At 40.9% G+C, this 27294-nt stretch overlaps 1 protein-coding gene across 4 annotated transcripts in view; it reads right to left on the bottom strand.

The window, feature by feature from the left end:
• LOC104611507 (SUN domain-containing protein 2-like) overlaps nt 1-11233 on the bottom strand; it is a 35745-nt gene extending 24512 nt beyond the window's left edge. For 2 of the 4 annotated variants that reach the window (XM_088890258.1, XM_088890259.1), the window contains exon 1: nt 9737-10933. In XM_088890258.1, coding sequence (XP_088746384.1) covers nt 9737-10801 — 1065 coding nt within the window. In that variant the 5' untranslated portion in view covers nt 10802-10933. The other 2 variants (XM_010278585.3, XM_019200121.2) reach the window with 2 other exon arrangements.
• Nucleotides 11234-27294: the final 16061 nt, after the last annotated feature.

Raw genomic sequence — 27294 nt, 5'->3', positions numbered from 1 at the left:
TATTGACTCACCACACTAACTGCAATAGGAAAGACTCGGACTAGAATTATTGTTATTTGCAAGATCCAAAGAAGACAAATTATGTCACTTGAAAATTTTATAGCAAAGTGACAAATGGAGGGATCTATAGAGCAAAAGACCATTAATTGGTGGAAGAAGAAATGTAAAAGTTTGTCCTAAATGCTTGAAAGAGGTGAAAGAAGAGATTTAGCATACAAGCAAAGAAAAAAAAATCAATGAAAGAAGACATGATTGGAGGTCAAGAGGGCAGAATTCCAAATTTAGATGATTTTGAAAATATAGTTGAAGATGAAGATGAAGATGAGATGGGGGACAAGAATTAAACATAAAGTGTCATATGGTAACAACCTTGCTATAGTTGTTGGGAGGAATAACTTGTACTAGGACAATTTCTCCAGAATAGTTTCTTTCTGACCATAAACTATTGATGAGTTATGTTATTCATCGTTCGTTTAGGAGGATATTGAGTGGTTTGAACCAGAATACTGATAGGCCCCCAATTAACCTTGCGTATGCTAGGAGAAAGAAAGGGCAGCATAAGCCAGGTCAACAATCAGTTAAGGGGGGAAATGATTAAACACATGGGGTTCGCCAGCTGGGCATTTATAGAGGAAGTCATAAGGGAATAAGAAGAGTCTTGGAACATTTATAGCTATGTCAGTTATGAATAAGAAGAGTTTTGGGCATTTATAACTAGGCCAGTCGGGCATTTATAGAGGGAGTCAGTTATGCTGTCAGAAGGGTATAAGAAGGGTCTTTGGGGGATGGGGAGAGGGCAGGTTTTTTTGAGTGAAGAATATCTTGAGTGTTTGGGAGAGTCGGCGGTCTCTCGAAGAACCGACCAACTGTTAATGCTTTCCTCTGAATGAATACCAGTTTCTTTCATTTGAGCTGTGTAATTTTTTGCCGTGTGACTGAGAATTGTGTGTGAAATCTCCGGGACATATCAGTGGTATCAGAGCCCGTCTTTCCTTGGCCATGGTGACAGTTAAGGAAGTGGCATCGCAGGTGAAGGGGTTCAAAGAACGCTTGTCTTCTCTGTATTCTGATTTTCGTTTGGAGATGGATGGCTTACGTAATGATTTTCAATGTCTCGATCCAGATAAGGTAGCAGTTGGACTTTCGAAGATCTCGTCTCTGGAGAGCTCGGTACAATCTCTGGAAGGAGGCGTTCAGGATCTGGTGAGACGTTTTGATTTGTTGCTTCATCAACAGGTCTCTTCTGCTCCTTCGTCTACTACTGACATTGCTCCTCCATTTATCGCATCGAGTCGTGCTTCTGACAAAGGGAAGAGTGCAGCATTTTTGACGTCTTCTTCGACACCGGTGTCGGAACATACTTCTGATCCACTTCCCCAGAAGTTGGAGTACCTATTTTTGATGGGGAAAAACCAGACGGCTGGCTTTTTCGTGCGGAGCGCTATTTTGAGATTAATGGATTGCTTCCGACGGAGCCTCTACGAGCTACCGTTGTCTGTTTAGAAGGCAATGCATTGGCATGGTATTACTGGGAAGATGGTCGGCGACCTTTTCGAGGTTGGGCAGAATTCAAAGAGCTCCTCCTTGAATGTTTCCGATCGACTCAGGAGGGTAATTTATAGGAGCAGCTCTTCTCGTTACATCAGTCTTCTACTGTTAAGGAATATCGTCGCCAATTCGAGGTGCTCTCTGCTCCCTTATGTGACCTGCCGAAATCAGTCCTTGAGGCAGCATTTGTTAATGGGTTGCGCCCAGATATCCAGGCCGAACTCCGACAGATGGAACCCGTTGGGTTTATTAGGAAAATAGTTGCGGCCCAGAAGATTGAGGATAAGAATCAGGCCCTTTGGGCTTATCAATTAGGTTTATTTCCTCGTTGGCCCACAACATCCCCCTCTGGAGCTCATTTTAATTCACGGGTTTCGCAGGTGACTACTTCTGCTGTCACTCGACCTACACGTGCCGCGATTCCTTCTTCTTCTTCATCGGTCCCTATTATTAAGCCCCCGCCACCTACTTTCAAAAAAATGACCGATAAAGAGATGCAGCAGAAGCGTGTGAAGGGTCTATGTTTCCGTTGCGACGAGAAATATAGTCCTGGTCATCGTTGTGCTCAGAAATCACTTCAGGTTTTATGGGTTCAAGATGATGTGGAGGAAGTTGCTTCTGATGTGTCTAATTTGGACAGCACTTCAGCGAACACTGAAATTGCTCCGGCTCCAGATTCAGTTGTGCTTTGTGTTTCATCTCTTGTGGGCTTGTGTGCGGCTAATTCCCTTAAGGTGTGTGGACGCATTTTGTCGCGTGAGGTGGTCGTATTGATAGACTCGGGTGCATCCCACAATTTTATCTCCGAAACTTTAGTGGAGGAATTGAAATTACCCCGCGCTCCTACACACGAGTTTGGAGTTCAGATGGGTAATGGCGATGAGGTGAGAACTTCTGGAGTCTGCCGTCAGGTTTGCCTCAACTTACCTAAATTGGATGTCATTGCTGATTTCTTCCCTTTAAAATTGGGCTCTACGGATGTCATTCTTGGTTTTCATTGGTTAGCATCCCTCGGGGACTCAGTGATGAATTGGGGTAACATGTCTATGAAGCTCAATTTGGGGGGTGTCCGTGTGAAATTGCAGGGCGACCCTTCTCTCTATTCTTCTCAGGTGTCTTTGCATGCTATGATGCGTAACTTACAACATGAGGGACAAGGGGTTTTGTTGGAACTAAAACAATTGCAGGTGGTAGATTCTTCGTTGAACTCTGCCTTGCCTACACCCCTGTCTCTACCAATTTCCGCTTTACTGAATGAGTTTAAAGATGTTTTTGATATGCCTACGGGTTTACCCCCTACTCGGGTTACGGAGCATGCTATTGTCTTGCATGAGGGCACTTCTCCTATCTCTATTCATCCTTACAGATACCCTCAATTCCAGAAAGATGAAATTGAACGCCTTGTCTCTGAGATGTTGGCTGCGGGGTATTATTCAGCCAAGTACAAGCCCCTACCCGAGCCCGGTCCTTTTAGTCAAGAAAAAAGACGGAAGTTGGTGTTTCTGTGTTGATTACCGATCTCTTAACCGTGCCACGGTTCCGGATAAGTTTCCCATTCCGGTTATCGAAGAACTTCTCGATGAGCTTCATGGTGCTTCTATTTTCAGCAAAATTGATCTTAAATCGGGCTACCATCAGATTCGTGTCCACAGGGAGGATATTCCCAAGACCACATTTCGCACCCACAAGGGCCATTATGAGTTCCTTGTCATGCCCTTCGGTCTTACCAATGCGCCATCGACTTTTCAGTCGTTAATGAATACTGTTTTCCATGATTTCCTCTTTCGCTTTATGCTAGTGTTTTTTGATGATATTCTGGTTTATAATGCTTCTGAAGCTGCCCATTTGGATCACCTTCAACAAGTCTTTTCTATGTTGCATGCCCATCGTCTCTTTGCTAACTCAAAGAAATGTATCTTTGCTCAGCCTAGCATTGAATGCCTAGGTCATATTATCAATGCGACTGGTGTTTCTTCCGATCCTTCTAAAATCCAGGCCATGGTTAATTGGCCCCAACCATCTTCACTTTCGCGGTTTTCTGGGACTTATGGGCTATTATCGTCATTTTGTGCGTAACTACAATAAAATAGCATGGCCATTGACACAACAGCTTAAAAGGATGCCTTCTCATGGAATGTGGAAGCTGAGAATGCCTTTCAGAAGTTGAAACGGGCTATGACGACCGTACCTATGTTGGCCCTTCCGGATTTTTCCCAGCCCTTCTTGATCGAGACAGATGCATCCGGTGTGGGTCTCGGTGCAGTATTAATGCAGAATAATCGTCCTATAGCTTTTTACAGCCACAAGCTTAATCCGTCTGCACAGTCTAAATCTGTTTACAAGCGTGAATTAATGGCTATTGTCTTTGCCATTAAAAAGTGGCGCCCCTATCTTCTTGGTAGACGCTTTATCGTTCGTACCGACCAGCGTAGTCTTAAGTATCTGTTGGAGCAGCGGGTTGTCGAAGGTGAGCATCATAAGTGGCTCCTTAAGCTTATGAATTATGATTTTGAGAATCAGTACAAACCTAGTATTGAAAATGCCGTGGCTGACACTCTCTCCAGAGTTCCGGGTGAATTGCACTTAAAGTCTCTTACAGTCCCCATTTTGCTTGACTTTGATGGCCTTAAGGAGCAAGTTGATGCTAATTCTTTTCTGGCAAACATTAAAAATGTCATACAACATGATCCGGCTGCCTATCCTGCCTACTCTTTAGTTGGGGATCACCTTCGTTATCATGGTAAATTGGTTCTGCCTGCTTCTTCTCCATTTATTCCCCTCTTACTTAAAGAGTTTCATTCCGGTGTTGTGGGGGGTCACGCTGGTATCCGCCGGACATATCAGCATATAGCAGCTGAATTTTATTGGCGGGGGATAAAACGTTCTGTTTAGGAGTTTGTGCAGGCCTATGATGTGTGTCAACGCAGTAAATATGAAGCCATGTCTCCTGCTGGCCTTTTGCAACCTTTACCCGTTCCTGAACAGATCTGGGAGGATATTGCTATGGACTTTATTGAGGCTCTTCCTAAGTCGAAGGGATTTGATACAATTATGGTGGTGGTCGATCGTCCCTCCAAGTATGCCCATTTCATCCCTCTCAGTCATCCTTTCTCAGCTCTCACGGTTGCTCAGGCTTTCTTACACAACATAGTTCGTTTACATGGCATTCCCCGATCAATTGTGTCTGATCGTGATAAAGTCTATGAGTTTCTTTTGGCGCGAGCTTTTCACTTTGCAAGGTTCAGAATTGCGTTGTAGTTCAGCTTACCATCCTCAGACGGATGGTCAATCGGAGGTGGTTAATCGCTGTTTAGAGACTTATTTGCGCTGCTTTGCGGCTGATTCTCCCTCCCGCTGGTCTTCTTGGTTATCTTGGGCAGAATACAGCTAAAATACCTCTTTTCACACTGCTGCTGGCACGACACCTTTCAAGGTGGTTTATGGGCGTGATCCTCCTCCATTAATCCGCTATGAGCTTGGCTCTACGGCTAATGCTGATGTTAAAGTTGTTCTCCTTCAGTGTGACGCTATACTTAGTGAGCTACGTCATCTACATCGTGCACAACAAAAGATGAAAGACTTGGCTGATGCAAACCGACGTGATGTGAACTTTGATGTCGGGGATTTGGTGTATGTGAGAGTGCGACATCGCCAACAGTCTCTAGCTCGCCGAGTCAATGAAAAACTTGCCCCTCGTTTTTATGGACCATTTGCTATTGTGGAAAGAATTGGCGTTGTCGCTTATAAACTTCAACTTCCTCCAGATGCACGAATTCACCCAGTTTTTCATGTCTCGCAACTCAAAAAGGCGATTGGAAACCATACCTCTTCTCCTGTGATTCCTTCCACTCTATCTGTTGATATGGAGATGCTGGTGGAACCTGCTGTCGTGCGTGGTGTGCGTCCATCCACTATGCCTGGAGTGACTGGTTTGGAAGTGCTTATTCATTGGCAAGACATGCCTGATTTTGAAGATTCTTGGGAGCCTTTTGACTTGCTTCGAGACCAATTTCCTCATTTTAACCTTGAGGACAAGGTTAGACTTTGGGCGGCGGGTAATGATAGGCCCCCAATTAACCTTACATATGCTAGGAGAAAGAAAGGGCAGCGTAAGCCAGGTCAACAATCGGTTAAGGGGGGAAATGATTAAACACATGGGGCTCGCCAGCTGGGCATTTATAGAGGAAGTCATAAGGGAATAAGAAGAGTCTTGGGACATATATAGCTATGTCAATTATGAATAAGAAGAGTTTTGGGCATTTATAACTAGGTCAGCTGAGCATTTATAGAGGGAGTCAGTTATGCTGTCAGAAGGGTATAAGAAGGGTCTTTGGGGGATGGGGAGAGGGCAGGTTTTTTTGAGTGAAGAATATCTTGAGTGTTTGGGAGAGTCGGCGGTCTCTCGAAGAACCGACCAACTGTTAATGCTTTCCTCTGAATGAATACCAGTTTCTTTCATTTGAGTTGTGTAATTTTTTGCCGTGTGACTGAGAATTGTGTGTGAAATCTCCGGGACATATCAAATACCTGTAAAGAGGGTCATGAGCCATTTGTTTCATATGAAGGTTTGGAGCAGCTGCATCGTTTTATCTGTCATGGCAATAACACATGTATCTTACAGTTGCTTAACTACTGGCAATTGTTAAGAGAATAAACAAAAATAACCTTGCAAGATGGAGGAAAGCGATGAAGATTGAAGCAAAAGATTTCATCTTTGAAGAGATAAGGATCAGAGGCCTGCAGAGCTTGAAGATTAGGGAGGCAAAGAAAGAAGGTATTGAAGTGATCGAGTGGATGCAGAAGTTTGTTTCAGAAGCAAGTTCTAAGGTTGTGTTTGGTTTGAAGGAAAAAGTAGGGAAAGGAAGGGAAAGGTAGGGAAACCTTTACAAACCTTGTATAGGTTTCCCTACCTTTTCCTTCAAATCAAACATAGCCTAAAGGTAAACAAGTGAACTTTAAGGAATTCAACTTAGATGGAAGAAAGAGATATGAGCTGGAATGTAAAAAGAATGCAAAAGGATGCTACATAACTCTGCAGGAATTCTTTGAAGGAAGAAAGAAGCAGTTAGTTTGCTTCCCAGAAGGTAGAAGGGGTAATGGATGGAAGGTAGTGGCAGAGGTACTGAGTGATTTTACTCAACAGCTGAAAACAGAACAAATAGAGACTATGGCAAAGGAAAAGAAAGTGGGTAAACAAAAGAGAGAGGAAAAATCCATTGATAGGAAATGGATGATTGCAGAAAAAGGAAAAAGAAACTGTAAACTGGTAGCAACAGCAGGAAAGGAGGATTGGGGGAAGAAATTTGTGGTGGAAACTTCAAGCCCACCAAAGGATTGGAGGGGTATTGCGCAGGCGATACTCAGAGAATTAAACCTGCCAAAGCCGATGGTGATTACAGCTTATGAATCTTGTAAAGCTCTGATAGATCTGGTGAAGCTGAAGTAGAGATTTCAGCTTTAAATATTCATTTATAGGCTGGTGCTGCCACAGTCTTGAAATGGAGTCCTCTCTCTAACACCAAAAGTTTTTGAGGTAGAGGACAACGTAATAGTCAGATTGCTTGGGTTACCTTTCAATCTCTGGAAGGAGGAAGTATTACAGTCAATAGCTATAATCAGTGATGCAAGATTAGATGGTGTATTTGATTTTGATCTCCATTCAGTTGCATTGAAGCTAGGCAGAGTTAAACCCAGTGACATTCCAAGGAAGATAGAGGTTGTTTCAGATAGTATACCCTGTTTGACTTGCTACTTCCATTGAAGCCCAGCTATGGAAGGAGGGGCGAAGGGAGGAAGACAAAGGACAGAACAGGCCTGTTTATGTGGGTCGCAAGGCAGAGAAGTTACTACAAAAGAGGCTAAGTCAACTGAGGAAACCAAGAAAAAAGAGAATAACATAAAGACTTGGGGAAAGTCTGCATGGCATGTGGATTTGGAAGAGCATTATGAAGAAGTTTCACTTTTTAGTGGTTAACATAACAGAATGAAGAGTAGGGTTCAGCAACACCATTCAATTTTGGAAGGATGATTGGTTGGGAATTGGAAAACTATGTGATATGTCCAAGACTCTATAATCTAAGTGAAAGGAATATTGCAATACACAATGTTATGAATTAAGACAGTGTATTGTGGTTTGGGCTCCAAAGTTTAGAAGACCATTGCTAGATAGAAAGGTGCAAGAATGCATTCAACTGCTGTCCAGGTTACAAGACGCAGAGATTAATGTTAACAGTTCAGATGAGAGAAGGTGTAAAGAGTGTAGGAATGGAAGATTTACAGTGAAATCATTTTACAAGACATCATCGAGAAATCATGTTGAAAGGTCAGAGATTAAAGGTGTTTGGGGAAACCCAGTCCCTCCAAGAGTAGAGGCCTTGGCTGGTTTCTCTACATAACATCCTAACACAAAATCACATCAAGAGAAAAGGCCTCCAACTAGCCAGCAAATGTGTGCTTTGTGAATCAAAGGAAGAGGATGCTCTTCATCTTTGTTATGGATGTAAATTCTCAGATTCTGTTTGGGATTTCCTCATTCGTCTCTTTGATAAATCCATCTGGTCTCCAAGATCACCTAGAGAAATCTACACGTGCTGGCCTACTTTGCAAGGAAGTAACAAAGCTAAAATCTTCTGGAATTGTATTCCTTTTGCTGTTTATTTGGAACTATGGAAAGAAAGGAATAGAATGATCTTTTAAGGAAAAGCTTGTGAGAGAATGATTCAAAAAGGAAAACTAATCTGTTGATGCCCTTTTTTACCTATCTTGCATAGAGAAAGGGAAAAGAAGTAGACAGGGTTAGTTCGAGGAAACCCAAAAGCCTCTTTCAATCTCTTCTCCACCTGAAGCAATACTCTATTGCCACCATCAAAACACATTTCCTAAAGTTTGGTTCAAACTTCAAACCATTTGCCTGCTCTGGAGCATAGATGCATTCCTTGAAGAATCATCAGAACCCTTTCCCAGAGCATTATAGGTATAAGAGAACACAGATGGTTTTGCAATGTTCTCTTACCCCAACCATTAGCCAGGCTATGGGTGTCAATAACTCAAGGCAACGCCTAGATGGGCAACTATGTGATGCCTAGGTGACAAGTTGTTTTCAAGAGGACACCTTTACATCACACCTTATTTTTTGCATATATGTTCAGCACCTTCTTAAGGAAAAGGGAAAAACGACCATATGTTGTATGGCATGTTATTTTTATTTGTCCTTTAGGATATATAATATCATATGGAATATGTAATAGTATGGTGTTAATTATTTATTTTCTTGGATTCTTGCTGCAACGCCCCCTTGCTTAGATTCAATGTACAGTTAGTTTGTCTTATTTGCATAGATTCAATGTGCCGTAATACTGGATTTCTTGGATGTACCATGCCATTGACTTGTTGCTTTGCTTATTTGTTCAGATTCTTGCTACATGAAAATGCACAATTTAAATGTTATCCTACTTTAAAGATGGAATTGATCATTTGATTATATTAAATGGAATATTGAGACTTCTGATTAAAAGTGTATACTGATATTGCCTTATGAAATTAATGATTCAGTGTGTCTTTATATGCAAAACTTATTATATTGACTTCCGTCTAGTACTTGCCATTACAAAATAATAAGAAATTGAAAATATGGCACAAGACAACATGGATCATACCCAATAAATTATACTTCATATTTCTAAAAGAACCACACCCTAACCAGCACCAAGGTGTAGATTTAAGCACTCAGGTAACAAGGTGGTATCCCATCACGTAGTCAGACCTTGCCGCCTTGATAACTATGCTTATGACAAGTAATCTATCTGGTGGGATGACTACCATCTTAGGAAGCAACCACATATTGAGTTTCATTGTTTAGTAATAACATCAGTTACTGGATGCATGAAACTTGATTGTCCATTGGGAATTCATGTTATTTCACTTCAAAACAATTGTTGACTACTCTTAATAGGAACTACTACAATTAGGGAACATCTATGTTATAACAGAAAGACGGAAGAGTGGGAGGCAAAGGGTCATCTGAAATATCAATAATCATGACCAATGGATTATTTTACTTCCCACATCATGACCAATGTTGAAAATGCTTCATACACAATTTTGTTGAGTATACATGTAATCCAGAAATTGTGAAATGTATGCAAAAGAAACAAACAGTACATAAACCTAGTGAGAACATAAGTATCACCTTAGTAACATGCTCCAAAGTAACTGCCTCTGGTACAATCACTGTCCTCAGCTTGATCTCAACAAAACCCTTGCTTCCTGCCAAAGGAAAACAATGACCAGGCTCTCCGAAACTGGGTTGCAACATTTTTTGTGCATCACTATGAACCCTATTTCGTCCTGTAGCCAAAAACCAACTTCTACCACTGCCAGGGATGTAAGGCTCCGAATGCCTGACCACCATTCCCCCACCAGAAGCCAATGCATAATCCACTCTGGCAAGTCCATCCGCCGCATGCTTTTCAACCTCTTTCCTGACTATTTCCCTTGCAATAGCCTTAATCTCATCCAAGCTCCATTGCTTATAACTTTCCTTAAGGCTATTACTCTTCTTCAACTCATCAGCAAATTTATGGAAATCCTCCTTGGGAAAGAAATCAGTATCCCTCAACTCTTGCAAAGATGCATCCAATCTATCAGTTCTATCCTCCAATTTCTTCACCTCCCCTTCAAGCAAATTGCCCTTCTCTTCAACCTTATGTATCTTCTTATCCAACACATCCACCTGAACCTGCATCATATTTGTCGTTGTCTTCACAAATTCTTCAACTTCTGCTACCCGCCCTTCAAAATCCAATGCTCCCGCCTGAGGTATACCACTATTTTCATTTTTAAGAGCCAATTTCCTAATCATCTGAACCAACCCCAATAGAACAAGCAGAAGCACGAAATTCTTCGTGAAAATACTAACTACAGTCATCCATCTGGGCTTCTCAGGTTTCAAAACAACCTTCCTAGTACGCCTTGGTGAAACCGTTGAATTCACCAAATTCCTCTTCGACTGCAACAGATCCTTCGGCTTCTCAAGAACCGTCTCTCCCCTAATGGAATGACTCAAATCCTTTCCATTCCCACCCTTCTCATCACCCGTTTCAGAAACTGCCCCTTCTGCGACCATTTCAATGCCGGATTTCTTCTCGGTGACAACAACTGCTCTCCTCCTTGCATTTGGCTTAGAAGCCAAAGCCAGAGAAGGGCTGTTGCTGACCGCTGGATTTGCAGCAATCGCAACAGTCGAAGCAGACATTCTTCAACCTTAATCTTGCCTTACAAGACCAGATTTGAAAATCCTAAGCAAACAATTGAAAACCCAAAAATGAAAATCAAGAAAATAAGAGAACTCAATAAAGCGATCTAAAGAATGGTGTAGAGAATAAAGGGAGAAGTACCCGAGAGAATATCTGAGATTCTGGTACGATGGCAAAGCTTGTAAATTTTCGTATATGTTTGGCTATTTGGATTTAGCAACGAAGACGAAGAACGGAGAACATGAATTCGCATAGCGCGCCCCAAAAACAGCCCTACGTTACATCCCAACCGTGTAATGGAAACATCTCAGTGACAAGTACGGGAGATGTTCCAATTGGAAACAAACCAGTAACAAATATGGGAGATGTGCATATGGGGCGCACCCCGTCGGGGGGCCGGCCGGCCGGGGGCAGATGTGAACTCGGACAACATGTCACTTAAATTGCAAACCCCTTTTTTATTTCAACTATAGGCATGACCCCGTACTAATGATCTGAATTATTTCATTTTTTTAAAATATATTTTATACTAAAAATTTTGAACCATATTTGTGATAGTTTAAAAATATTCTTATTCCGTTGGGCATGGATGTATTAATTTAAATATTTTGAAAAAATGTTTCGAATTTTGAATTTTATTCGAAAATGTAACTAACTAATTTTAAAATATTGTTTTCTGAAAAATTAGAGCTCCACGTGTCAGAATAGGAGAGGCTTCAGCCTCACTACCTTCCTTTAATATATAGATAATAGATTTTAAAATTTGCTAAGGGTCCACTCTCAACCGGACATATATATACTAGTCAAGAACCATGTGATGCACGGGTTTTATTTATAAGCAAAATTGAAGATGGAGCTCTATAACATTTTTAATTAAATGGTATCCATCTAAGTTCAATTCAAGAATTATTTTTTGGGGTTATGTCTAGTTTAATCAATCACAATCTAAGTTGTGCTTTATTGAGAGTGGCCAATCTCTAATTCTCTAGATAAATTTGTATTATTTTTTTGTATCTTAATGTTAACTTTTATTAATATTTTTGAAAGGAATTTTTATTAATTTTTTTTGGTTTATATTATTTTTAAGTAAGACTATAAAAAAGCATCCTATTATGACAATTCTATAAACCACCTTTACGTTCTGACTGTAGCAAAGGCCTCCCTATAGTTATGAGAAAAAAAAGTGTAAATACCTCCTTTTCCCTTGGCCTTTCGGTAACAAAGACATTGAAATTACCAAAATACCCTTATCATTACTAATGCACTATCATACATAATTTAAAGTTTCAAGTTTACTCTCAGTGATTTATTTTGCCAAACAACTTTCAAAGAATAATTCTCCATACTCTTCTTGGACAAAGTAAGGAAAAAAGGCTAAAGTGAAGTCAAATTAATGCATTACATCAACATTTTTTAATTTATTTGCACATTTTTTCAAAATAATAAGGGAGGTTTTTGTTAAAGTCAAAACATTGGGGAGATTCATAGGATTGTTAGAAAACCCAATGAGGTTTTTTATAATTTATCTTATTTTTAAATGGAATTTAAATTGATTTTAAAATAATTAAACTATATTTAAAATTAATATTTTTTATTAATTTTTAAATTAGTAAAAGTTGAATTTATTTAAGTATATTATGTTTTTATTAAATTTAAATTTATTATGAAATTTAATTAACTATATAAATTTTTATTTTTTAGTGGAACTTAAGTTGGTTTTAAATTAATAAAATTCAATTATAAAACTAATAATTGTTTGATAATTTTGTATTAGTTTTATATTAATTTTAAGTTGATATTAATTTTTACCTTATCTTATTCCTTTTATTAAATAATTTCTTTTTATTATATTAATAAAATATTTTTATCAATAACAATAATTAATAATTACTTTTTAATTTAAGTAACTTACTAAATTATTTTTATTATGGTTAATTAATTTTTATTATTTTTAAATGGAATATAAATGGATTATATTTTTAAATGGAAGTAGATTATTTAGCGCAATAATGTATCTATCATTGAATATCTTAATTTCAATATAATTAATCTTTACTAATAATTATAGTTTAATGCAAATATATCTAATATAATTAGGGTTAAATTGAAATGGATATATATAAATAAAGTTAATGTATTTATATACAATTTAATGGAGTAATAGAGATGAGAAAGAATTAGTGGAATGAGTTATTGAAGGAGAGAGTTAATGGCATAATTAATAATGAGAGATTATTAAAAGAGTGAGAAAGAGGGGAGAGAAAGAGAGAGTTAATGGTGTATTAATAAGTGTTAAAAACCACAAAGCAAGAAAGTGCTAGCCTGGCACATTCCATTTTAATATATAGATGTAGAAGAGCATGAAAATGGCTTAAATTCTAGGGATGTATTAGACTTGTTCATGGGCTGGCCCAGCATAGCCCATTCTACATCAAGTTTGGACAGTTTCAAGTCCACGAGTTCGCACTTGAGCTCTAAACATCAGGTCTGATTATTTTTCAAGCGAGGCTCGTGCTTTTCTAAATAAAGCTTGGCCTGAGCTTGAGCTATAGCTCAATAGTACTATATATAAATATATAGTAAGCATGGTCAAGATTCATCGCACAAATTTTAATCAAAATATATCCATTAATAACAGATCACAGTTACATCATACTATTCAGAATATATCAATATATCATAACTTCATCGCAAGACTCAAAATACATTACAAGATATCAACTCTTACAAAGGCTCTAAAGTCACAGTTGAAACTCATCACATAAGATTTTCAGGGTTAAATATGCATACAACGAATATAAGATACACTGTGTTCTAAATACAACACATCTTTTATACGACAATTGTCTTTCCAAAAAATGTAACATGTTTATTTACACAAAGCAACATTACATATCTTTTTACAACGCTACTCAAAGTACAGTTTCAACCAGTGGCCATTCATGGTTTCATCTTAGTGTCTACGGTTTTTAGTACATAATAGCCCGATGAGTGAGCTTCCTGGGTTACATATGGTCCAACCCAATTAGGAGAAAATTTTCCGGTAGATTTTCCTTGTCTAACATGGAACATTGTTTTATGTCTCCCTCTTTAAATTTTCTGGACTTCACTAATTTGTTATTGCGGCCAAGGCTTGTTTGTACTTGATTTGTCTCTATAACGCCTTTTCTCTTTCTTCATCGATATATTCTAGCCTATCATTGAGCAACTGATCCATGTCCTCTATTCGAAACCATTTTCCCATTGCAAAGGCTACCAGGCGGAGATTATCTGTATTTCTGCCGGTAGCACTACTTCTTGACCATATACCAGGGAGTAAGGTGTTGCTTGTGTACTTTTTCTAATCATCGTGCAATAAGCCCAAAGAGTCTCTAACAATTTTTCTAACCAGTCTTTTTGGTTGTCTACCACCATCTTGCTCAACATTCTTAACAACATTTTGTTTGTTGCCTCTGCCTACTCATTCCCCTGTGGGTAATAAGTCATAGACATACCCAGTCTCACCCCATGTTGTCCCAACAAGTCTTGAACCTCTTGATTCTTTATGGATAGGCCATTGTCTATCAAAATTCTCATTGGGACCCCAAACCGATGGACTATGTGTTGCTTGAGAAAGTTTGTGATGTTTTCTGCACATATCCTTCATAAGGGTATGGCCTCCGCCCACTTAGTGAAATAATTTGTGGCCACTATGATAAAGCAATATCCCCGGGACGGTGAATGAATTTTGCCTATTAAGTCTACTCCCCAGGTGTGGAAAGGCCAAGGTGTGATGATAGGGTGGAAGTCATTGGCACATATCTTCTTAGCATGCACTTGGCACTTATGGCACCTTCGCACATGCTTCTGGGTGTCCTTTACCATGGTAGGCCAGTAGAAACCTAGGTGTAGGATGTGGTTGTACAAGGCCATTTGTCCTTGGTGTGGGGCTGGTTCAAAGTTGTGGGCAGCCTCTAAGATCTCCTCTATCTCTCTACTGACTAGGCATCGTAGAGGTATCCCAATATGAGACTTCCTGTACAACACTCCGTCCTAAAAGTAGAATCTCTTGGCACTTGCTAGGAGTTTTCTCCTCATTGTTGGGTCAATTGGTATGGTTTTATTCTCCAAGTAATCAACGTACATGTTTCTCTAGTCTACTTCACCTATTGCAAGGCACTCTCCCGTATCTGCTTCTGGAATACCCCAACCTCTACAGTCTCCTATACAGTGTGTTTGTTATATCTCCGCAATAAGCCTTGTGAGCTTTGTCCATGACCACTTCCGCTTCCTTTGACCCTAAACACCTTGTCCTAACCCCGTCTACCAGCCTATGGTATAGTACCCCATTCACCAACTGAAACATTAAAACTATCTTGCTATCCTACATTGCCGTTGTTGGGTTGTTTAGCTTCTGTATTATGGCATGTCTCCAATCATCTGTTGCGATTTCATCCTTCTTCTCTACTAGTATCCCAGTTTATTGGTTGAGGGTTCACAATGTGTTTGAATGGTAATACTAATAGGGTTCTCACTGAGTTGGATTTTCGACCCCAAGGTGGCTAGTGCGTCAGCATATTTGTTCTTGGCCCTATTCTGGTATTCATATGTTACCTTTAGGTCTCTTGTTAGTCTTTGTATTAAGGTCCTATACGGCAGGATTGTCAATTCCTTGACTGTAGTACTGCCATCCATCAATCTGATCACCAGTTTCGAGTCTCCTACCACTTTAACCTTCTTAGCCCCAGAGTCTCTCGCCTCGGTCAATCTTAGTACCAGGGCTTCATATTTTGCTATATTGTGGGAGCAAGGGAACTGTAACTTGAACAAATAGGTCGAGGTGTCATAGACGAGCGAGGTCAATGTGATACCAACCCCAACAGTGGTGTTAGTGCTACTTCCATAAGAGGTCAGTGTCCACTCCCCGTCTTCGACTACTATGATAATAGGAAGTTCTCCGAGCACTTCTTCGGAAATAGGGAAACTATCGTCGGTGGGGAAGGCGGCTAAGAGATCCGCTACTTCTTACCACTTTATGGCTCATGGTTGGGTATACTCAGTTGTGTACTCATTGAGTTGCATCATCCACTTAACCAGTCTCCCAGAAAGAGGAGGCCTATTTATGAGGTGCGATTAGCTTCACCTTCTGACCTAGGATGTAGTGCCTAAACTTTTGCACAGCAAATACCAGTGCCAAGCACTGCTGCTCCATATGGGAATAGTTCCTTTTGGTTGGCTTCAGGGTCCTACTGGCATAGTAAATTGGGCATTCAACACCTTCATCGTTATCCTGGGCCAACGAACATCCTACGGTTTCAGAGTTTGATGCGATGTACACCTTAAACTCTTGGCCATTTTTGGGTGGTGACATGGTTGGGGCCTTAGCTAGGGTGTCTTTCAACTATTCGAATACCTTATAGTGCTCTGTTGTCAATTTAAACTCCGTGGACTTCTTGGTTAACTTCATCAGAGGTGTTGCCGCATGCACAAGACTAGAGATGAACCTCCTAAGGTATGAAACTTTTCCTAGGAAGGTCTTCAATTGGGACTCATTCTTGGAGGTGGTAAACCTAAGACTACTTTTACTTTGTCTTCATCCTGGTGAATTTCAGTTCAGTCCACTCTGTACCTTAGAAACTTTCCAAACTGCACTCCGAATGCACACTTTAAGGGGTTAAGCCTCAGGTTGAAAGTTCTGCAACGGTTAAACACTTTCCTCAATACCTCAGGGTGATCTTCCTGTTTCTTCGCCTTGACTACTATGTCATCCACATAACATTTAATTTCCTTGTGCATCATGTCATGGAAGACGCTTATCATCGCTCTCTGATATGTGGCCCTAGCATTCTTCAGGCCAAAAGACATCATCTTGTAGTAGAAGTTCCCAATAGCTGTCCTAAAGGTTGTATGAGGTGCATTTGCAGGGTCCATAACGATTTGGTTATATCCGATGTAGGCATCTAAGAAGGAGAAGAGGTGGTTCCCTACTATTGAGTCTATTTGGATATCCATGTTTGGTAGGGGAAACTCGTCCATGGGGCAGGCTCTGTTTAAGTCCCTAAAGTCGATGCAACACCTATGGCAGGGGTGAAAGGAGTTAGTTCACAATATTGTTCTTAGAACTTAACTAGGTAGCTACACTTTAGATACTAACCTGAGTTGCCCATTCTTCTTCTTGATTGGGACTATATTGGCCAACCATTGCAAGTGCGCTATGGGTTTGATGAACCCCACTTTTAGAAGTCATTTGACCTCTTCCTTGATTTTTAGGGCTACTTCTAGCTTGAAGATCCTCTGAGGTTGCTTCACAGGTCTAAACTTTGGATCTATGCACAGGGAGTGTCTGACAAGGGCCATGTCTAAGCTTGGCATTTGGTCATATGACCAAGTGAAGACATATTGGAATTTTGTGAGATGGCACATAGATTAGTCTGTTTTCCTTTAAACAAGTCCTAATGTTATTGCGATAAGGAAAGGTTTTTACCTTTCAGTAATGCGATCAACTTCTCTATGTCTTCTAGTCCTAATTTGGTTGATATATTACCATGGCCTTTTTTTGTCCCTTCTGCGGCCATGTTGATTTCCTCTAATGGTTCTTCCACTGCATCGATGGAATCTCGCATATGCCTAGGAGGTGCTTGAACCTCATGCAATACTCTATGGTTTCTTCTTTCTGCTCTTGTTATCGCAAGTGAATTTTAGCGTTCCTAATTTTGATCCTTAATTATGTGCTTAGTATATTTTTAGTATCGTGCCTTCGGTATTTGCAGTACTTGTTGAGGTTGTAAAGTGTCCTCCTACGATGAGATCATCGCAATGTCCCTTTGTGGAGATGGTCCGGTGAAATAGTTTTGGTTGAAATATTGTTTTGTAGACATAGTTTCATTAAGAGAAAGTCGCAATTGTTCTATTCAGAGTACATGATTTGAAGATGATCTTAGATACACTCATATGGCATATATATATATATATATATATATATATAGACTAAGCCTTTTGGTGATAATAATTTTTATTCTAGGAAACACAACACAAATGTCAGAGGATGAATTATAACTTGCAATTAAACATAAAGTCATACCTCAGGGATGGCCTTTTTGGTTGCCGACAGTTCGCCATCTTCGTAATCTGTTACGATGGTGTAGTAGCTTTTTCCATTGTCGTCGATCACCCACACACACCTAGTCCTTTTCTTCCTCTCTGGTCTGGTCAAGGGTTCATTCGCAAGGTTCGCCAACTGCACTCCCTCCACCTTGGCTATCCTTGTCTCTCCTTCATCAGCTAGCTCGGTATAGTAAATCGCATCTTGCAGGTGGGCCTCAGACATCCCTTGTGCTTGGCTTTTATACATTGGTGGTACGTTGATGGGACTAGGGCCAGGCCATGTATTAGTGGTCGCCCTAGCAAAGTGTGATAAGCGATCCCCCCCCTGAGATAACTTGAAATTCCTACATGATGGAAAACAGTCCTATCGCGACTTGCAGCTTGGTGGATGCTTCTGTGAGAGATGCATTGTCGTTGAAGTCTATCACTTCCATGGGTAAACCTTTAATCATCTCCTTCTGAATATTCATCAACTTTAGCATGTGGACGGATATCAGGTTTACAGAGCTCCTTGGGCCAACCATGGACCTTTTCATCTCGAAACTTCCCACCTTTGTTGTAACGTATAGAGGCCGGTTTTGGTGGGGGTCAGTGGCCAGCATGTCATCCTGTGTAAATTCCACGCTGGTCCGGTCGGATCAGTGTGGTTCCAATGGCCTTCTGAACATTTTTGCCAATGCTTTGATGGTCAACCTCCTCGTTGAGGCACTAGCTCCCTATTTGCTGAAAAACTGTTCTAGGCTTTGTTCGAACCTTTCTATCAACATATCCGGATGATACTAGCCCAATGCTCTGACTATGTTAATACTCCCTCCCTGAGTGTGAGCTGGGAGGGGGTCTGTCTCTACTTGCGCAGGATTCCTTTTAACAAAATCATCAAGTTTCACTTTCTGTACAAATAATTTCCGTAAAGAAAAATAGTCCATCAAATCATGGTGCGGTGATTGGTGGAAATTGCACCATCTTCCTCCATGCCTTTCCTTTTTTGGGTGAACTCCTGGCGGTGGTGGTGGCAAGTTAATTACTCTGTCCTCGACCATCTTGTTCATGATCATAACTACCTCCTCCTTGGTGTAGGGGAAAGGAGGTATCGGTAGGTTGTTTCTTTTACCTTGGGGATTGTTGCGGAAATAGGGCCCCTGCCTAGGCCCTCCGTTGTTGTGAGGCTTTCTATCAACGACATAGGCTTTGTTTCTCCCATACTGTCCCAAGGATGGCACGGGACTGGGCGGAGTACTCTTGACAGTGCGCATCGGCCTCTCTACGCACCTCCACAACTGGCTGAACGTGTCAATCTCCACATTTTCGATGCCTATTCTATAGGCAGATTGCATCCCCTATATGCACTATTTGACGAAGCTCTTCTCCATGGCATGCTCATTGAAAACGGAATGGGTTAACTTCTGAAACCTCATGACGTAGGTCAGGAGGTGTTCCCCTGCACGCTTCTATGTATTGCACAAATTAGCCATCATCAGTCTTCTTTCCAGGGTGAACCATTTGGACAGAAATTTCTTAGCTAATTCCGCCCACGAGTTGATGCTACCGGTGGTAAGGTTGACAATCCAAGTGTACGCTAGCCCGATCAGAGATTTGGAGAATTTTCTAACCTTTAGATCTCCATTAAGGGCGAAGGACCCCAAGACATCCTCAAACTTACTCACGTGCTCTTGGGGGCTCCCCTTTTGCCCATCGTACTATGGCCATTGTTGGGGAGGGGTATAGCCGGCAGGGTAAGGCTTATATAAGATTCAGTCAGAGTAAGGCTTTTGCAAGACAACCAAAGCTTGGGCCTGGTTCCGGCTTTCCACTACCAGCCCCTGAACATACTCTTTCAGTTCGTCCCGGCTGAGTGGGGCTTCTGTCACCAAGTTTGCTTGAGGGAGGACTCGGGTCTACCCTACGGTGGGTTGGCTGGCCTGCATGGGTACCAGATTAACCCTGGTAGGCTGCTCCAACATGGTGGGATTTGGGTTGGAGGCATGACGACTAGTAGGGATAGATGTAGGAGTAGCGGCCGAGGTGAAAGGGGAGTGTTCAGTCCGGATGGACTGCTGGAGAAGGATTTGTAGGGTGGCCCTTGTCTCGACTTGCATCTGTTCAATTCAGTCAAATTGAGCTTCAAACCGAGATTCGAACTCGTAAACTTTATTCGATAGAATTTTAATGTCAACCTGGTCGGCCGTGTCTATCTCATACTAGTTCCCCATCTCTGGGTTGGTATTCTCTAGGATGTTGTCATGCTCCTCGAGAATGGGTGAGAGATTGATTCTACGAGTGGCCATCCTTCGTGATCAAGGACGTAACCAGAAATTCTAATGTAAGTGTTATGGTTAGGCTACGTAGGAGTGGTCTCCTTGAAAGACAAAGGAAAACTGGAGGTAGGATGTATGTTGAAGGCTAGGGCAAATGAGAATGATAAGGTGATAAGGTGGGATGATCGAATGATTGAATGAATGATTTTGTTATGAGATGGTCTCTCATTTACAAGGAGTGATCCCAAGGTCATGAAAGGAAGGAGTCAAAAGTGTTTGATTCCCATTAGGAAAGGGAATATTAAATTCACTGTCAGTTATTAAGGATCACTACTAGGGTTTCGCCACATGACTTATGAGATCTCTCAAGGACGAACTTTTCTTTCGTCTGAGGATTCTCATAATCAGCGTGTGCTACTTCTTTTCGTGACCCATTTAACCGACGTGGAGCTGGTGGCATCATCATTTAGTGAGCGCACTTCTATTAGACCCACATGGCGCCTTATCATGCTCATAAATTAAAGATGCACGTGTAACCAATATGTATTCCCGGTCTATAGTGGTCTCGCAGTTCTGTAATGGTCTTGAATTCATCGCAACTCCTTGTGCGTCCGAAGTTCATCGCAAAATTGCGCGCATCCGAAGTTCAATGCAAAATCGTGTGCATCTAAAGTTCATCATGGGTTCACGTTAGTCGAAGTTTATCACGACTCGTCTCGAGTACGAGTTTGCCGCGATCGTGCGATGAGTTGTATATTCATTGTAGACATTCGATGAGTTATAAGCTCATCGCAAGCAACGATGAGTTGTGAACTCATCGCAAGCATCCATGTGGTATCAATTTGGTATCCTCTGTATTTTGATGGTCTGAGCGATCATTATGTACCTACACAAATAGATCGGGTTGGGTTTGAATTAGGGTATATTTGAATTCGATTCGATCTGAAGATCTGATTAGATCTCATAAATATTGCTTCAAATATGAATCTGATCAAGATGTTGGATACTCGAATCTGATACAATCCAATTTAATTTAAAAAAATAATAAATTATTAAAAGAAAAAGAAAATATAATAGTTGAAATAAAGAAAAATAAAAAATATAAGTATTTTTTCAACTATTTTCATTATATAAGAAATTTACAAAAAATGCAATATAAATAACATATTTATAAATAAATAAGAAATAACGTATATATTATATATAAATAATTGATTTGACCACAATATTAAAAACCAATGTTCAAGCAATATATTGGAATTGTATTTCCTCTTGGTAATAAGTAATTTTTATTATCTCATAAATTAAATAATAAATAATAAAAATATAGAATTTTTTTATAAATTTTATAAAAAATTTGAACATGCATTAATATTATATATTTTTCATGTTAAACAAAAATATGTTTAAAAAATAAGAATTATTGTTAGTAAAGATACAAATGGCTAAAATATAAAGAAAAAATGAATTAATGTCTTAATCATAGTCCATTTTCCTGGTTAAATAGGTTAATGGTTCAATTAGTAAGGTCATTTGGTTGCTGACTATTTTCATATCATCATCATTTAATATTGCCACGTACAACACGTGTACACTTTTTATTAGTTTGAATAAATACAATGAAAATGTGCCTAACATCCCTTTGATTTAAGGAAGCACTTGCTGCCCACTTATATATATATATATAATATATATATATATATATATATAGTAAATTTGGTGGTAAGATTGGATATTATCCGAGTGTCTCTTTGTTCGTGCCCTCTAATTGTATCTTTGGTCTACCCCTGAACTCATTCACTAGGATATAGTGGGTCTGTTGTAGATTATGTAGGATGCAGAAGGGGCAATACAGATAGTGATATTAGAGAGGAGTGTTTCTATGACTATACAGATATCTAATTAAATTGTTATTATGAGCCTTGTGCGATTCTATATAGACTCTTATTCACCAGCTTTTCAGGTAGGTCATCACATTTTGAAGCTTTTTATAGATTTGTATTGACTTATATTTAACATGGTTGTTAAGTTAGCCTAATCACTAGGACAATCCAATCTGATGAATAAGGGGACCGTAAGGTGGTTTTAATCTGGCTAGAGGACAAGAATGCAGGTCCCTGGATTCTTCAAAAGCTTATCAAAGAAGCCCTTGATCCAATCTGAGCTATTTGTTGAGATTGACACCTTGATCGGCTACCTCAATATCTGATGTTTTGGCTTAAGACTGATTTTAATAGGTAACGACTCTTATGGGGGATTCTTGGTCCCGTCACTAATGTAAATCTGAGTTAATACTAATAGATTCATTGAATTGTCAACTTAATGCTTCTTGTACAGTTCCTTGAATTAAAGATTCTATATATAGGGTTGTTCCGAATTAATATAAATTTACTGTTATTGAGGACAATTTAGCTATTATGGCATACAAAGTAGACCAAACTAATTAAAAAAAAAAGCTCCTCTAGATTCATACTTTATTGGAGGAAATATCTTGTATTCATTGTTGTAGATTGCCCAAGCACAATTGAAGTTCTTATATTGAAGGAAATGTGGCATGGAACTTCCAATCAAATAGTTATTCTCAAAAACATACTTTCAATATCTCTTCCTAAAGTATATTATTATTTGGGTTAGAAATTAGGTTTCATCTCTATTTATCAAGAACATGTTTTTAAATATAGTCTTTTTATTCCACAGTTTATGAATTTTTAAACGAATTTTAAACAAGCATTTATCCATTCATCATATTCCCTATAGTTCCCTAACGTGTTTCTTGCAGCATCACATAGAAGTCTCGAACAACAAGCGCTAATCACCAATGCAACTTATTCATCACAGGCCTGGTCTACTAAACCCGGACACCACCTTCGGGTTGACACCCTGGTTGTAATAAGCCTTGGCAACCCCAGGAGCTCATCTTATACCCTAGCAACCCCAGGAGCTCATCTTATACCTTGGCAACCCCAAGAGCGATGCTATATGCCTTGACAACCCCGAGAAGGCCCTGGCAACCACTGGAGCAATGTCATATACCCCGACAACCCTGAGAAGCTGGCAACCCCAAGTGCAATGCCAGATGCCCTAGCAACCCTAGGATTGATGTCGTATTCCCCGACAAACCCGGGAAGGCTCTGACAACCCCATGAGCGATGCCATATGCCTCAAAAACCCAACTACGATCTTACATACCTTGGAAACCCCAGGCATAATCTCACAAAGCCCTGGCAGCCCAAAACATTGCACATTACTTATGAAGTTCTGGCTTACTAATCTAAGGCACTAGTGACCGCAAAGCTTACTATAACCAAACAATTGCTCAAGAACATGGCACTAGTGAGCTTCGACACCATCCGTCTCACACCAAAACTAGCGGGGGAAACACTATTTTCAATTGACTATTAATCTTTCAACACATTGACCAAACTACACGACTATATATACCACACATAGTTCAAATAAATGATTCGCGATATTGTTGTTACAAGAATATCAGTATGCTGCAACAAAGTAGTTGCAATAAATCACATCATGAGAACATTAGTATGTTCCAAAAAATCTTACACACTAAACGGGGGTCTTCTTATCACCTTTATGCCATATTTTCCCCCCACCTGATACTTCACTTACAAAAATGTAGTCATAATACCTTAAAACTATCTTCGAACCTCTCCTATTTTTTTAGAAACCCACCAGCAACTTTATCAACAATACATCGATCACGACACATGTTTATTAACAACGTTGTTCAATCATTTGGATGATCCATCAATATTTAACACGTATCAATGTGATTGAGGTCTTATATACACCTCTCAACAAAACATGCTTAACCCAATCCCAAAAAAAATCAAATGGGGGGCTGCAGACTTGACCCGATCTTTTCTCTCTCAAATGTTCCTTGAAAAAACAACTTCCATCAAGAACTATGGGGGTTGACAATACGATCTAATTTCTTTCATGCTTCTTGACAGAATGGCTTCCATCAAGAAATAGGGGGGATGACAAATATGATCTAATTTCTTTCATGCTTCTTGACAGAATGACTTCTATCAAGAAGCAGGGGGCTAATTAAGAACTAAGAGTAGAAATTTTCAAGAACCAAGAGTGGAAATTTCAAGACCACTAGATCCATCCACTAAGCACCAAGAGCAAGAAATCGCAGGAAAAACAAGCACTAAGAGTAAAAATCGCAGAATCACCAGATTCATCCATTGCAGCTAAAAATGCACTAAGGGTGAGGAGCGACAATGACCTACTCGATGACGAGGGAGAGGAGGTTGGTGCCACCGAGGACCGTATGGAGACAGATCTCCTGTTGAAGTCTCCATTAAGGATGAGGAGCCCTGAACTGACTGATGCCTCTTTTCTTGGACCCCCCTTGTAATACTTGATGTTCCGAGCCTCCGAGCTCGGCTAGACAATTGTAATCATTCTCTCTTTCTTTTTTTTTACTATGTACTCAAAGTTCTTTATCAATGGAATACAAGTATTTTGCAAAACTCTTTGTGTTCAAAAAATTTTTCTAAGTATAGATTACTCCCGAGTTGGCGAGCTAAACCAAAGAGGAGCAAATTTTTCTAAGTGTAGATTACTCCCGAGCTGGCGAGTTAAACCAAATAGGAGCAAATTTTTCTAAGTGTAGATTACTCCCGAGTTGGCAAGCTCAATACAAATAGGAATAATCTGATCGCCATTGTACGCCAGGGTGAACAGACACTGCAGGGTACATGTCCGACCTGTCTGTGCCTGGGTTTCTTTGCCTTGCCCATGCCAAAGCGACTGGGTTTTAATGAGCTCGTACCAAAGAGGCGACCAGACCTTAAGCTGCCTATGCCGAGGAGGTGAGTAGGACTTCTATAATGTCGAGGTCTCTTGTCAGCTCGACACCATAGCCCTTAGGCTTTTGAGAGTGACTCACAGTCCTCTCTCCAGCTCGTCGTCTTTTTGACCAGTTCGGTGGTTTCATATGTAATTTATACTTGGAGTTGTGGACTCATACGTACTACCTTCTTAGGTCATCGATGTTCCATGGTCGAGGTACCTGCTTCCCTTCCAAATTCTCGAGCTCATACGTGCCTTCCCCGTACACCTGTCTTATAAGGTATGGACCTTCCCAGTTCGATCCGAGCTTACCCATGCCGGGCTCAGGTACCATAACCTTCCGGAGGACTAGATTGCCGACACGAAACTACCTCTTCTTGACCCGGGCGTTATAATACCGAGCTACTCTTTGCTGGGGTATGCCACAGTCTTGATGTAGGTCAGGTCTCACACTTCCTCTACCAGGTCCAAGTTGGTACGGAGCTCATCATTATTCACTTCCTCATCATAAGCCCCTATTCACAATCTGGGTACTTTGATCTCTACTAGGATCACCGCCTCTGTACCATATGTGAGGTTGAAGGGGGTCTCACCCGTCGCGGTCTTGATGGTAGTTTGGTAGGCCCAAAGAGCGCTGGGCAGCTCGTCCACCCACAACCCTTTTAGCTCGCGCAAGGTGAGCTTTCAGTCCGTGGAGAATAGCCCTGTTCATTACTTCAGCCTGCCCGTTTGCTTGTAGATGTGCTACCGAAGTGAAGTTTTGCTGAATCCCCATCTCGATGCACCAGTTCTGGAATTTGATGTCTTCAAATTACTTCCCGTTATCCAAAATCAAGACTTTGGGCAGTCCAAAATGGTACACGATGTTTTTCCAAAAGAAATTTTGCACGTTCCGAGCTGTAATGCTTACTAACGGTTCGACTCCCACCCACTTTGTAAAGTAGTCTACTACCACAACCAAGAATTTTCTCTGCCCAGTTTCCGGCAGAAAAGGACCAAGGATGTCGATTCCCCACTACGCGAAGGGCTACGGGCTAGTAAGATACTTCAAATCGGCAGCGGGCTGATGATAGATGTTGGCATGCCTTTGACATCTATCACATTTCTTGACGAGCTCGAGTGTGTCTGCCTTCATTGTGGGCCAGTAGTAGCCCTGCCTTAATGCCTTTTGGGCGAAGGCTCTATCCCCCAAGTGTTTCATGGATATCGTGAAGTACGAGCTCAACTTCTGAGGGTCGCAGGCAACGTAGGTAGGGGAGCGTGAAGGATCTCCTATACAACCGTCCATTTATGAGGACGTACCGGGTCGATTGACGCTCTACCCTCTGAGCTGCATTGTGTTCTATAGGTAGGGTCCCGTGGAGCAGATAATCAACTAACGGGTCAATCCAGCTTGGTTCCGCTTGCAACACGGGAGCGACCTCTTCTGCCCCCCTGAGAATGTTGGGTCGTGGTAGGTTCTCTATGTACACAGTCCGCATAGTGTTGTCGCTCGTGCTTGCTAGTCATGATAAAGAATCGGCATAAGCATTCTCAGACCTTGGGATTTGCCTGATGAAGCAAGAACTGAAGCCTAATTGAATCTCTCTGATTTTGGTTAAGTAGGCTACCATAGTTGAGTCATGAGCTTCATAGTCACCATTGACTTGGTTAACTACCAGTTGAGAGTCGCTGCAGACGATGAGGTGTTTCTTTCCCATTTCCCTAAGTTGAGCCCAGCAATTAGCGCCTCATACTCTGCCTCATTGTTCGATGCCTCGAATCCGAACTGGAGAGCGTACTCCAACTTCACCTCGCTTGGGCCTTACAGTATTAGCCCCGTAAAGTTTCCTCGCTGGTTGGACGAGCCATCGATGTGGAGGATCCAGGGCTCCTCGTCCCAGGTTGGTACTGCTTTGACCGGGACCGGTGACGCACTAGTTAACGCATCCGTCATGCGAGCAGGCTCAGTCAGTTCAGGGGCCGATGTGTTGAATGTGCATTCTACTACGAAGTCCGCCAAGACTTTGGCTTTGATCGCTAGTCGTGGCTCGAACCGGATGTCGTACTCACTAAGCTCGATGGACCACTTTGTCAATCTCCCAGACACCTCGGGCTTAAGTAGGATGTGCCTCAGAGGTTTATCCTTAAGGACGACGATGGTATGAGCTTACAAGTATGGGCGCAATTTTCGAGCTGCTACAATTAGCGCGTACGCTTGCTTCTTGATGTCGGGGTATCTGGTCTCTGCATTCTACAACACCTTACTTACATAGTAGACGGGTCGTTGAACCCGGTCTACCTCTTTGATTAGTAGACCTGTTCATGAGCCGGGTGGCCCGACGGGCCGGCCC

The sequence above is a fragment of the Nelumbo nucifera genome, chromosome 6, assembly GCF_055504915.1.
Source record: "Nelumbo nucifera cultivar China Antique chromosome 6, China Antique-T2T, whole genome shotgun sequence".
NCBI classification, from domain to species: Eukaryota; Viridiplantae; Streptophyta; class Magnoliopsida; order Proteales; family Nelumbonaceae; genus Nelumbo; species Nelumbo nucifera.
The sequence above is the reverse complement of the archived record's forward strand: the minus strand, read 5'-3'. Positions and strand labels throughout refer to the sequence as shown.